Source organism: Trachymyrmex septentrionalis, unplaced genomic scaffold (genome assembly GCF_001594115.1).
Source record: "Trachymyrmex septentrionalis isolate Tsep2-gDNA-1 unplaced genomic scaffold, Tsep1.0 scaffold109, whole genome shotgun sequence".
In the NCBI taxonomy this organism is placed as follows: domain Eukaryota; kingdom Metazoa; phylum Arthropoda; class Insecta; order Hymenoptera; family Formicidae; genus Trachymyrmex; species Trachymyrmex septentrionalis.
In genome coordinates this window covers 45,950-60,227 of record NW_017304217.1, presented here as the reverse complement: position 1 = coordinate 60,227, position 14,278 = coordinate 45,950, and the positions used below count along the sequence as shown (strand labels likewise).

The 14,278-nt window shown below is 33.9% G+C and overlaps 2 protein-coding genes across 5 annotated transcripts in view; one reads left to right on the top strand and one right to left on the bottom strand.

Moving 5' to 3' along the window:
• The window catches only part of LOC108748781, a 12,903-nt gene extending 5,598 nt beyond the window's left edge, over positions 1–7,305 (top strand). The window contains exons 4-7 of one of the 2 annotated variants that reach the window (XM_018487142.1): positions 4,576–4,718; positions 6,187–6,351; positions 6,442–6,595; positions 7,230–7,305. In XM_018487142.1, the coding sequence (XP_018342644.1) occupies positions 4,576–4,718; positions 6,187–6,351; positions 6,442–6,595 (462 nt within the window). In that variant the 3' untranslated portion in view covers positions 7,230–7,305. Of the gene's footprint in view, positions 1–4,575; positions 4,719–6,186; positions 6,352–6,441; positions 6,596–7,217 lie in introns of both variants that reach the window. The other variant, XM_018487150.1, reaches the window with a different exon arrangement.
• Positions 7,306–8,768: 1,463 nt separating this feature from the next.
• LOC108748769 (apoptosis-resistant E3 ubiquitin protein ligase 1) overlaps positions 8,769–14,278 on the bottom strand; it is a 49,069-nt gene continuing 43,559 nt past the window's right edge. For 2 of the 3 annotated variants that reach the window (XM_018487130.1, XM_018487119.1), the window contains 12 exons: positions 13,875–14,074; positions 12,120–12,357; positions 11,464–11,633; positions 11,205–11,385; positions 10,899–11,110; positions 10,533–10,799; positions 10,368–10,443; positions 10,005–10,294; positions 9,792–9,917; positions 9,422–9,610; positions 9,087–9,349; positions 8,889–9,005 (listed from right to left, as the gene is read on the bottom strand). In XM_018487130.1, the coding sequence (XP_018342632.1) occupies positions 8,903–9,005; positions 9,087–9,349; positions 9,422–9,610; positions 9,792–9,917; positions 10,005–10,294; positions 10,368–10,443; positions 10,533–10,799; positions 10,899–11,110; positions 11,205–11,385; positions 11,464–11,633; positions 12,120–12,357; positions 13,875–14,074 (2,315 nt within the window). In that variant the 3' untranslated portion in view covers positions 8,889–8,902. Of the gene's footprint in view, positions 8,812–8,887; positions 9,006–9,086; positions 9,350–9,421; positions 9,611–9,791; positions 9,918–10,004; positions 10,295–10,367; positions 10,444–10,532; positions 10,800–10,898; positions 11,111–11,204; positions 11,386–11,463; positions 11,634–12,119; positions 12,358–13,874; positions 14,075–14,278 lie in introns of those variants that run through there. The other variant, XM_018487110.1, reaches the window with a different exon arrangement.

The following is a 14,278-nucleotide window of genomic DNA, read 5'->3' as shown; positions in this document are numbered from 1 at the left end:
TTATATAAAATTATATAAATTTATATATAATTTTTTCTTTCGAGTCTTTCTCTCAGCCGAGATAATATTTTTTGCTAGGTTTTTACAAATTTTTAAGATGTATGTAGTTAAGTTTGGAGGGATTATTAATATTTCAGATGGATTGTGCTGAAAGTCCGATAGAGTATTGTCGCGCAATCATATTTCTGAAATAAATTCATTTTAAAAGAATACGTAAAAAATATATGTATTAGTTCAACATCTAATTTTGACCATCAAATGGCACTTCTCGTATTTGAGAGATCTATTGAAACCTCTTACAACTTTTACTTGAAACATTTTTTTCTAAAATGCTTGGTTTTCAAGATATTTCGCCGTCCCAGTACTCTTTATACATTCTACTGTATAAGATACTTATTCACATAGTTTGTTATATATAATTATATAGTTATGTATCTCCTAGAAATTCCTAAACTCTTTTCGAGTGTGCTTCGGGCCATTTTGAAAATTTTTTCATTATTTTTGTGTGTGTATTTTGAAATATGATGCTAATTAATAATATTTTAGCAATACAACTTTTTTTTAGATTGTTCAGTTTATTCTAATCTTTAAGCAATATTCAGTAAGCTATATAGTTCACGATTCCTGACCCGCGCGCATGTAAACAGCTCTATAGACGTTCGCCAATCGTGATGATAAAAAATTGATTTGTTGTTCGTTGAGTCATTGTTACCCCCGAGACATAAAGTTGTAACTCCCTTCTCCTCTTTCTTAGGGGTAAGCTCTCCCACGCGCGATCTTTACGTGTACTGTTTTCATATTCCACGAATCAACTGACTCATTCTTTCTTCATTCTTCACCCTTCCCTGTGAAAATTAGACATCTCTATGATGTAGAGAGAATAATACGGTGTTTCATTGCGCATGACGGTAGTGGAATTGCATTCGAAGTAACCAATCAGAATTTAACTTCGTTCGACTGACAGATCGTTGCCATTACGTTACCCGGGTGCCTCCGCGTATCATCTTATCTTTGTTTAATATTGGATAAACAACAAGGATAAAACAAGGCACTCGGGATACGATCCACTTCACGCTGTAAATGCTTTAAAGTATTTTTTGATTGATCAGTTTGTAAAATTCTTTTTTCTGATTAACAGTATTTGCAGCGATAAGTGGATCGCATCCTCGCATAACGGTTCCGAACGCAGCCCGGAAGATTCTGAAATATTTACGGAATGTAAAAAACAACATTCAAATATCGGTTAAAAATTCCATTTATATATCGTTATATATTCCGAGAATGTTCCATATATATTCTGCAAGATTTTAATTTTTCCAGAAATTCCAGGTTTGGTGTTCGGTCCATAAATCAATTTTTAAACCAAATTTTGTTTTGAAAAACACATTTCACATTTTCACCTTGGAGCCCAATTTTAAAGTTAAAGTTTTAATCCGATGATACATAGAAAAACGTAAGAGCAGTAATCGAATTGGCCAATCACAGAAGAGACTGTAAGGTCAATAGCGAATCCAATGTAAAGCTAGTCACACACACTTTCCGTAACAGTAACAGTAAGGTTTCGATCAATCGCGTTGCTCGATTCGCTCGTCCGTAACTTACGGTCGACCGAATTGAGCAACGTGATTGGTCGAAACTTTACTGTTACGGAAAGTGTGTGTGACTAGCTTTACATTGGATTCGCTATTGACCTTACAGTCTCTTCTGTGATTGGCCAATTCGATTACTGCTCTTACGTTTTTCTATGTATCATCGGATTAAAACTTTAACTTTAAAATTGGGCCAGCTTCACGATTTCCTTACTGCTTACGTCTTACTGTCTTACGTTTTTGTATGTGCCATGGGTTTTCCTTTACAGGCGAAATACTACGCTTCTCATATTTTTTCCCAAATGATTCTCGATTAAATGCTCTCTGCCACGGCAGAGATGTATACCTGCTCGCTCGCGATTTGTTGAAAACGATAGCGGGATGTGGGGTTGAATCAATATTCTGCGAATTCTTAATAGCAATGATTTAATTATTAATTAATGGATTTTTCTGTTGAAGAAATAAATTCTTAAATAAGATTACGTCTTTTAAATAGAAAAAAAATATACCGTTTTGAGTATTTCGTTTCTTTAGACTAAAGAATTATTTAAAAGAGTATAAGATAAAGATTTTTATTGATATGAATTAATACATGCTGCTAATTCATAATTTAGCCTAGGCTACTGCAAATGTCCGTCACTATTTTTTAAAAATTTCAGAAGATTTACTTGTGAGGCAGCGTCAGGTCAATGCACGACGAAAGAAATATAGATTACGAATGAGTCACACCTTTCGCGTTGGGTGACTCAATATCATGTAATACTCCTTCCGTACTAGGAAGAAGGATCAATACCACTTGCCCTATTAACTTTTATCCACACGAATCGTGGAATATCGCAGAAATATGCAATTAGCATAAATACATAATTATTCATGAATTGTGTATTCGTATCGTAAATCCTATATGATAATGCGAAAGATGTTTATATATGTATTATAAAGCAGCGATTTTTCTACGAAAGATCTGGCTGAGAAATCTTAAATATCGCTACTCGAACATATTAAAAATTTGTGCTAAAACTTAGTGGCCCACGCGGGTGAGTGTATAATAATATATATGAAAATATCGTTATGTATATTCGTATTTAAATAACAGTGGTGTAATCGTATTTATATAAATACACATTATGAGGAATTTATGTATAATTATATATATGTATATGAGTTAGATAGTATTATATAAAATGATATATTAGGTGTAGTAAAAAGAAATCTATTATTTTTCCAATAGAAGGCTTTAGTAATCTGTATCTCGCGTTGTATAAGTGCGATCGGATTACGCCAAATGGCGTTAAAAAGATAAGATTTCGTACTAAAAAACCTTCTCAGACAGTTTTGTGATTGCTTGAGTCAGTATTGTTTGAGCGCGTTCAAAGATGGACACCAACAAAAAGAAAATACGCCATATTTTACGTCTTACTATCTTACGTTTTTGTATGTGCCATGGATTTTCCTTTACAGGCGAAATACTACGCTTCTCATATTTTCTCCCAAATGATTCTCGAGTAAATGCTCTCTGCCGCGGCAGAGATGTATACCTGCTCGCTCGCGATTTGTTGAAAACGATAGCGGGATGTGGGGTTGAATCAATATTCTGCGAATTCTTAATAGCAATGATTTAATTATTAATTAATGGATTTTTCTGTTGAAGAAATAAATTCTTAAATAAGATTACGTCTTTTAAATAGAAATTTAGAAATTATAGAGTTTTTCTTCGATAAAGGCGAAAACGCAAGCCAGGCGGCTGAAAGTGTGAATAGTGTTTATGGTCCTGATACTGTAACAGTCTATATCGCGCAATTTTGGTTTCGTCGATTCCGTTCCGGTAATTTTGATGTCAAAGATGCACCACGCTCTGGAAGGCCAATTGTCGAAAATGTCGATAAAATAATGGAAATCGTCGAGTCCGACCATCATGTAAGCACTGTTTCGATTGCCCAGAAGCTAAACATTGCACAAAAAACCGTTTGGAACCATTTAAATAAGGCTGGATACAAAAAGAAGCTCGATGGGTGCCACACGAGTTAACGCAAAAAAACCTTATGGACCGAATTTCCATCTGCGAATCACTGCTGAATCGCAACAAAATCGACCCATTTCTGAAGCGAATGGTTACTGGTGATGAAAAGTGGGTCACTTACGACAACGTCAAGCGAAAACGGTCGAATCGCGATGAGCCGGCGCAAACGGTGGCCAAGCCAGGATTGACGATCAGGAAGGTTTTGCTGTGTGTTTGGTGGGATTGGCAGGGAATCATCTACTATGAGCTGCTCCCCTACGGCCAAACTCTTAATTCGGACCTGTACTGTCAACAATTGGACCGTCTGAAAGAAGCAATCGCCCAGAAGCGGCCAGCTTTGGCCAATAGGAGAGGAATTGTGTTCCATCAAGACAACGCCAGGCCACACACATCGATAGTGACTCGCCAGAAGCTCCGGGAGCTTGGTTGGGAGGTTCTTATGCATCCACCTTATAGTCCGGACCTGGCACCAAGTGATTACCACCTGTTCCTGTCTATGGCGAATGATTTTGCTGGTGAAAAATTCGCCTCAAGAGAAGCTTGTGAAAATCGACTGTCCCAGTTTTTTGCCAATAGGGACGAGGGTTTCTATGAGAGAGGCATAATGAAATTACCTTCAAAATGACAACAAGTTATCGAACAAAACGGTGCATATTTGACTTAAATCGGATCATTCTAACTATACTAAATAAAGCCTTCAATTTAATGCAAAAATAATAGATTTCTTTTTACTATATCTTATATAATTATCTAATGGATTATACATATATATATTTTATATATATTTTATACATATTTTACATAATTTTATATAGAGTGATTTTTATATAGAATGATTGTGTATAAAAAAATGTTTACTGAGATATATTTATAATATATTCTATAGAAGTTATAGTCTTTTATAAATGTAGATTATGATAAGGATATATGCTATATGAAACTATTATGATAAGTATATTTGTTTAGATATCAGCCAGCGAGAAACTAGCAACAGAACATGATGCCAGAGCGGAAAAAGCAGAATCTGCCATCGAAGAGTTACAGTTACAATTAGTGGCACAGGTATCTTTCGCTGAGTCTGCGCAGGAACAACTTCAGTGTACTTCTAGGTATATACTTGGTATATAGGGTATATTGGGTATTCAGATCAAATTTTAAATAGGGATGCATCGGATCATAAAATTATATCGGATATCCGAAAGCAATGTGACATCGGATATCCGGGAAGGCAATTTTTCGAGTCGGATATCCGATATTTTCCGGATGTTTAACTGGATTCCGGAACAACGTCTAAAAAAAAAGGCTGAGTAAAAAAAGAAAAAAGGGAGCAAAAAGGAAAAGGGACTGTAAGGGAAAAATAGTGATAATAATTATGATTTTAATGTTATCGTCCGAGTTTCATTATCAATAGAGATGATAACTGTAGAGAAAAAAATTGTAATTTTGCAGCAATATACAGGGTATCCCGTAAGTTTTCGACAAGCTCTTTTGTACAGATATAAAGAGGAGACAAACACAGCGAGAGACAAAAATATTTTTTTCTCATAAAGTTCTGAGAATTTTCAAAAAATTTAAACAAAATTTTTTAATATTGTATTTTCTTATGTTGGTAAAAATAAGAAAATGCAGTACTAAAAAGTTGATAAAAAATTCTGAAAAAATTCTTAGAGTTCTATGAGAAGAAAATAAGTGATTTTTGTTTCTACTTTTTCTGTAAAGTTGATAATATTTGAATAAAAAATTATTGAAGGCCAATATTTAGCAATTTTTAGTAATTAATATCTTATTAATTATTGCGAAAATTGCAAAATGGTAGAGAACTTTTCTTCTCGGTTTAGTTCGCTCTATCTACACAAAAGCGCTTGGCAAAAACTTACGGGACACCTTGTATATAAGATATAGCATTACGAGTATGCATATATTATATAGATTTATAGAACATTTATACAATAACAAATCATCAATGATATATTAGAACATTTATATAATGAAAAATCAATAAAGATATATATTAGCCAAATATTTATATGTTAATAATCGCAAAATTATATCAATTGTCGATAATATCAGCGTTCTTCAATTATCTCCGCTCTTTTTGTATGTACAATTTTATCTTTCTTTAGTATTTAATGAACGACAAGGACAAATGATGCATCAAGTGCTTCATGTGTAATTCGGAACACGCTCTATATCCTATTCCTGTTTTACATCTAATGATAGAAATAAAATGACATGATAGCGCTGATACTGTTGATATCGTTTCTCGAATGCAATCTTAGCTTTTTGCACAATTTATCTTATTTTTCCAATGTGAAAAAAAAGAAGAAAGACGAAATATGTACAAAGTTCAGCTGAAAAGAATAGAAGTCTGTATCAATTACGTAACTTTTCAATATAAAATTTCAACCGGATATATTCCCAGATACTAATGATATCCGATTATTCGGTCGAATGGTAAAAAAGTGTCGGATAATACCAGATATCGGATACTTTTCGGCTATTCGGTGCATCCCTAGTTTGAAAGACCTTAAGTGCAGGAAGTTAGGAGTATCTTAGAAATAACGTTTGTATAATTAGGGAGCTGCAAATCGCGATGGCCGAGAGACAGAGATTAGAAAAATATTTGAAAGCTAGCGAGGATAATGCGAAGACTCTGAGTTTACGCACGATTTCTCTGGAGAGTCAGTTAGCTGATCGAGAAGTTGAGTTCCACCGCGTTGAAATGGAATATCATTCACAAATGTAAGTTATTTAAAAAGAAAAAAAATTGCCTTGTGTTTCTGAGGCTAAACAGACACCACGAGATACTTTTGTACCATTGAAATCCATTAGGATGGAATTAAATGAACTGAGAGAGCGATTGCTGCGACAATCTCAAGAAGGTGGCTGGAGTCGGATATTGCAGATCGCTGGGAGCATCATGCGTGTATCTATTCTACGAACTTTCGCGTTTTTATCCAATGCCACTCTGCCATTGCTGCCGTAGGTAGGTAGTTTATCACAGCTTATAATTTCCAATTTGCAACAATTGAGAGAACATAAGACTTTATCCTTGCTCCGCATTATTATGCCGACGATAAGATATCTTAAAGCCATGGGATATAGAAAAATTTAAAATATAGGCCTTAGTAATATATATATATATAAAAGCGAATCGATCAATCACAGTACAGACTGTAAGATCACAATGTGAATAGAAGCGAATCTAACATGTTGCTTTCTTTATTACTTAAGTCTTATTTTTTCTTACGTCTTATTTTTATATATCAGGGCCTTTATATTCTAATTTTGAATATACATACTGAGTATTTTAGGCCGATATTTCATGTGTCGTACGAGCTTTTTAAGCCTGTTGATTAATTAGCTGCAGAACGGAGAAGTTCTCGGATCAGAGCTTACAGCTTGTAAGACAGCTGTCTTAGAAAATTTATCGTACGACATGAAATACCAAATGTAATATTGGCTTTAGATTAAATTAGTTATAACATTTCATTGACTAAAAGAGATTAACACAAAATTTCGCTGAGGTTTAATAATTTCACTTATCCTCGGTATAAAGATTTGATTAGGAAAATAGAATTGAAATAAGAATAATATTATCATATCAATATCTCTCGCAGATTAAGGAACTTAAGCGTGATCACAATTTTCCGGGACATAAGCTGGTTTTAATCGGGTGAAACCGAATTGAAATACTGTCCGTTTGCAAATGACTTAGGTCGAAAGAGGAGAGTATTTTATGATCGACTGGCAAGGATAAACGCTCGCAGGACAGTAGAGAGATTGATGAACATCAGCATTTCGTATTACATTTAAAATATAAATACCATTTTTTTTAAGTCAATATTTAATTTTTGAGGAATAGAGTTTTATATATCCTATGTTTAACATTACATATACTGTAAACAGAATAAGCGATTTTATTATGTCATGTGGTATTTCGATTTATAGGATAAATTTTTATTTTTCATAAATTAATGAAAGCAAGGAGCTATACGTATTAGGCGGAGACTTTAACGGAATTTATTGAATAAATGTAGATATTATATGCTTTTTTAATCTATACTTTTTATTTCCTTTCATGTAATGATAAACTGATAAAAATAAATTACCGTCAGTATTATTTGATGGTATATAATCTGGCGAGGCTGTTAAGTTTCTTGCTATTGCGAGGCGCGTTGTACGGTTTACAATCGTTGGCCATTTGTTCATTATTTTGCAACGAATAATTTGCTATGGCGATTACTACGTTTCATACTATTCCTTTTCTACTTAATATAAGTACGTGTCACTGCATCTTAAATAAATACGTATACCAATGCGATACGCACAATACGATCGTAGTTACTTCGTTATGACTAGGTTATCATGCTTATTATATTGCGAGCATTTTGCGTCGATAAGAAATGGATGTAATACGTAGTGTCTCAGAATACAGTCATATTTTGTACATACTAATTAGCTTATATTACATGCGCCATCATCGATGTTGAAAATACCGTATTATCGCCGTGCTGTTATTACGAGAGAAAACGAAGAAACTAAACTAGCGGAAAGCTTTAATACATTAGCCTCATTATTCATCACTCTTTACAAGTTCTTTTAAAATCATATATTCCCTGCATTATACGATAGAATGTATTTCAATTAATACTGAATAACGGAACGTTCAGTGCTGTTACAGTGATCCCTTCATCAAATGTACTAATCTCTGTACGTATAATAGTTACTACAAAAAGAATATTATTTTTATACGTATTTTGATTTGTTGCATCGTATATTTTTATACATCGACGTTCAGTTACATTGTCGTTTGAAAAACGCGTTAACTTAATTCTCTTTATGTTCACGTAAAAGCTATCGTAAGTTCGGCTACGCTAAATTTCGATACAATAATATTGAGCAATTCTGATGTTGAGGTAACATTGCTCTTGCTGAATATTTTCCGTTTTATAAAAACGTTGCCGCGTCTCAGTAGAAATTGCATCGTCTACATCATCGGAAGATTAGATTATTCCTGATAGTCTTCGGCGTAAACAGAAAAAAGGTAATTCCAAAAATTCTAAATATCTACATATAAAAACGTGCGATAGTTACTCTCATTTCTGATCTTGCTGAGTAAGAAGTTCCTATGAGACTATAGGACTAGTAATAGTATCTATTATCGAAAACTTTTTTTTTACCCATCAGGGACGGGTTCAACTATTGAGGAAAAAATGGGTACGTAAATTAATTTAATCAACAGTTCTAGTCAGACTAGAAGTTTGATGAATCTTACTCCGGGCTTTCCCGGTTAGATCATGCCGAAACCTTCGGTGCCCTCGCTGATTGCCAACAGTAACGCTCGTTCAAAGTGATCGTAGCACTCATAATCAGGTAAGCAGAGTTGGTTAAAGCTGAAAAGTAATATTAATAACAAACTAATGATCAAAGAAAAAACATGAATATTCTAATGATATTTCTAAGTTAGAACGTACCAAGTATGTGCTGTAGGCAAATTAGCGAACGTTGGTGCAGCTGTAATCTGAAAACGAGGGCTCAGTTGTTGAAATCCACCAGGCGGTAATTGCGAGCAACCCGTAGTGAATTGGAGCAATCGTGCCATCTCCTCCTGCGTAAAATTGCTCACCGCCGTCCAGAACCAATCGAGTACTCGAAGAAATTCCGGAGAACTTCCGTTAGCTATGTGATGCGCGCGTAAATCTGCCACGCTGTACTCACCAGTCCCGCATAATAGTAACTGTGAAAGAGATAAAGTCGCAAACTATCATCTTCTGACAGATTTATTTTTATATATTTTAATTTTACTCACCTCTAATTCATTTTCATCAAATATACCTAAGAGGTTATCGGGAATCAGTTCGTTAAGACCGCGCAGAAAATGATCGACTTCGTTGCGGATGGAACTAGCAAGTCGGTGCTGAGCGAGTGCATCCAGATAACGAAGTTTCGTATCGTTAGTCACTCGGACTTTGCTACCACCAGGAATTAATTCTGCCACCTACATAAAACGTGTTAATCATAGCTGTGTATTAAATTTCGGCTATGTATTAAGCTTAGAGATAAAATAAAATTCTATTCCTAAACTTAATGCATGGAAAATACATAAAGAACTTCGATTAATGATTTTATTTTGAAACAAAAATATTCAAAGATTAATATCAAGAAATAATAATATGTACCTTCAACAATTGTCCATCCTTATCATATTCTTCTTCAACGAAGTACAATTCCATTTCTTCAACGTCGTTCTCAAGAATATACTTTACCTTACTCAAGTATAAATCAGGATCATCTTGTTCAAAATACTAATCCATAAAAAATAAAGCTGTCTGTTATATTTTATCTGTTATCAATTTTTTGCGTAGGAATAAAAAAGAAATTCAATGAGTTACCTTGTAATGCACTCTAAGTCCTATAATCTGTGCAAGGAATGATCTGGTGAATCGTGCGCGTACTAACTGACGATAGGAGCCGCCGAGCGCCGACTCATAAAGACACTTTCCTACGATACGTCCGGCAAACTCATAGTGCTTCAATTTAAGATGCGATGGTCGTTTGGGATTTGGATGCACTAATGCCTGTTGCGACTCCCCAAATGACGCGAACAAACCATTGCCCGGATCAAATAGCGCGGCGCATATCAATTCGAACCATTCACGTCGCACGCCACCCCAATCAACGCCTAACATGAGACAATGACTCTTGTAATTGTCTTAAAATTAATTTTCATAAAAGTTTCTTAAATGTAAACGTACCTTGTTCGCCTTGAAATATTATTTCAAAATTTCGACACCAATCACTCACGGAAAATCCTTTAGTAGCTTTCATAGACTTTTAACAAAAAAAAAAACACATTATTAATATACATCTTTATGCAGTGCTTTCATGAATATGTATCATGAATTTATTTATACATTTACCGATTCTAAAAGCTTATCACGCTGCACTTTCATGGAGAGTTTCTCGTGGTAATGCTTCTGATGGTGCTTGCGGACTTCATGATAGAAAAAATCTTGTTTGTCAGCGAATGTTTCACTACCGCCGATGTTTTTCAAGAGAAACAAAGTGAAAGTGGCGGCTATTATATCACGATACAGAGATATTAGTTCAACGGGAGGTTGACATCCATCGTCTATCGAGAAAGGATAATATCCCTCGTGCTGATTGGTCGAATTTTCAAAATGGAACTACAATTTACAATAAGAAACTAAGAAATAACAGATCTAATAGATAAAAATCAGCAAATTAATGCGCATATAAAATTATTTTTGATGATTATACCATACCTTTGTCGAAGGACATAGTCTAAATGTTACGAGTCTTTTGGGAATAAATTTTAATAAATATTCCTTAATCGTAAGTTGCTTAGGCGAGATAAAGCAGAAGACTTTCTTTGGTTTAGAAAATCTTTCTCCTTGCATGCCTAATAACTTTGCAACATAACAGATATCTGGATCCTTAGATGCTACATTATTATGCACCATTCTTGCGACGGAATCTAGTAATGAGAAAAAAAGGGCAATATACGAGCCTCATTATGAAAAAGCAAAATAGAAAGATATCTAAGTTTGAAAATAAAATATTTTACATACTTTCGAGAACGATGATATCAAAATCTCCATTATGCAGCTGTAATCCTGCCAAGCTAACCGTTGCATGATAACATCCGCCTTTTGGAAAGCTCACTTTCAAACGAATTCTTTGATTTGAAGAATCATAGTCGAGTTGAATACTATAGTCTATCATCGATCCTTTATCTACTGTACTACCAATCTAACGAAGATAAATTTGGACAATCAATTTAAGCAATAAATATTAAGATTTTTATTTTTGGGAAAATTTCTGATTTACCTGAGTAATATTGACACTATAACCTTCTGTAGGCTGATCTCCAGGCCCAAATATGCACAGATTATCATATTCATCGCGTGGCTCTATTGTCATCGAATGGGCTATCCCAGCTGTACAAACGACCGTAGAACTTTGTCGTACAAAGACTGTCTTATTTGGATCTGGTGGACCTAGTATAGACAATATACTTTACGACACGATCGTACTAACAAGAACTTATACAGTGCATTTCAGATTTAACTAATTAACGTTCATTTTTCCATTAATTATGAATCAATTTTTGCTTAACCAAAATGCTGAAGAAGATAATTATATATTTGTTAAAAATATCACATTTTGAACGATATCTTTGTATACAGAGTGTTTGGAATTTAAATGTCAAAACTTCGGAAGCGTGTAGGGGCTCGATAAACTAACAATAAGAAAAAAAGTCCTGTAGAGATATATAAACATTGTATGTATAATATTAGTCATTCAAATAAATTATAAATTAGTAAAAAGGCAACTTGAAAAATTTTACTGTTGTTTGCATTTTTAAAGTTTAACTTTAAAGTTTAACAATACATATCTTTATCATTAGGGACAGGTGATTCATACGATATTTTTGTTGCATTTTAAGTATTACTTTACGACGCATCAGTATCGAATATACGTACCAGGAAGAAAATTCTTAAGAAACGGGCTGCCATGAACATGACACGATCCGATAAGTACAGCTATTCGATATTGTCCCGCATGGCGGACAGTAAACTTTACTACTGCAGTATTTGCAGCTAAGGGGTCGGTGCCTCCCAGTTCTATTAATGTAGCTACTCTGCGTGTATCCTCTGTTACCTCCACAATCAAATTATCTTTGTCACATATTGGGTACGGCTGACCATTGCGTTGATAAAACTGCAAACAAATATTCTTATATCTAACTGATAAGCTAAAAATGAATTATTATAACTTTTATCACATATGTTTAGGCTATAATAGTAATAAGGCAATAAAATTAAAAAACGAAAAAGAAAAGGGCTACGAGGTTAATCGTTATAAATTAAAAATTGAAAACGTTAGTAATAAACATGTCATTTAATTAAAATATAAAACTTTAATTTGCCGACAATAAACAAACAAAACAAAAATAAACGTTTCGATCCGTATTGAATCATTATCAATGTTTTTTTAACAAAAATAACGGTGAAATTATTATTTACAAAAAGAAAATATATAAAAATTGTACTTTACTTTCAATCGCAATAATAACACTGTCAACAATTTCGCTCAGTATGTAGTAAATATTGTAATTAGAATGTTGGTATCGGTAACAATGTATTCCTCTGGTTATGTATATAAAGTATAGACACATAATTATTGTTTCTTATAAATGTATATCACAATATAAAATATATTAAAAGTCTATTCATAAACAATGCGATGAGAGTGAAAATAGAGTCATTTCTCTTCGATGTTCAGAGACAATAAACACATATGTTTAGCTTTATTGATAATGAAATCTTTCAAATAGAAATGTATTATATTATACATAAATATAAATACCATATATATAGATAATAAAGTTTTGCGGATTCAGATTTAGAGCAGAGTAGACGCTCAATTTTTGATTACAGAGAAGCAACCTATAGCGTTTTTCCTTTGGATGCACTGGGTACAGCTCAACATAAGGCCTATTGTTTTTAGCTGAACTTTCTGCACGGTTCATCTTTTCTCTTTTCCTTTCCAACGTGAAAAGAAGAAAGAAAGATAAACCATGCAAGAACTTTAACTAAAAAGAATAGCCTTACATCGCACCAGTTGTGTGTAAGCGCTGCACTGCCAGTGGAGTGATGCACACCATAGGTTTGTTTTCTGTTTCTGCACTGGTTGCACTAATTTAAAAAGTGTATCTTAAAGTGTTTTCTGTTCCCAAAATCGCGACAGCGACGCTGTTTTTTTATTCCAGTACAACAGAACTCAGTGCACGAGTTCAGTGAACTGACTGCACTAGGAGCCAGTGTAATCAATGCAAACACTAGTGTACACTAGTTAAGCCACAGAAAACAGACTTTGTACAAATAGTGCAAGAGTTTACGAGTAATAAAACGATAAAAATATATAAATGATCGTAAGCCTACATACAAAAACATTTTGTATCATCATTATCTTTAATTAAAATTTTTCTTAATAGTGGAGTTGTATTAATACTTTCATCTTTATCACACAAATCTAATACTTCCATGTAAATAATATAGGATGCAATTTTTATCTTGCACTAGAACGTTTTCTAATCCTTCACGCTATCAGTTCTGCATTACACTAGTTCAATTCAGTTCAGTTCTAGTGCAATCTTCATGCAGGAACAGAAAACAAATCTCATAAGGTACATCTTAATAAATTCGTGAGAGATTCTGATGGCGCAATTTACTCACTTTGACCGTAAAAGTCATCGTTTCGCCGACCAATTGAGGTTCTTCCCACTCGAAATGAACGCGGCAGTTACTCGGCAATAAATATTTCCCTGTGACGTATTGCAAAAGAGAGTGTTTCGCTTCAGGTGCCAAAGCGGGCTGCGTCATAGCAGCCAGAGTAACCAGCCCTGCCACCGATACGGAAACTATCAGCATACCGCCTGATAAGTAAGTAGTTATTTGTTAGTTCTGCGCATAAAATTAATAGTCTTTTGATAATCACTCGTAAAAGAGAACGTTTAATAAATGTATGAAAGCTCGTGTAAATATAGAGAATCGACTTTTAATGCTGTTATCTTGCGTGTGCTATTTTAATCGTAAATAATTATTCAATTTATTTTCACTGAAAATAAATTCTAATACCG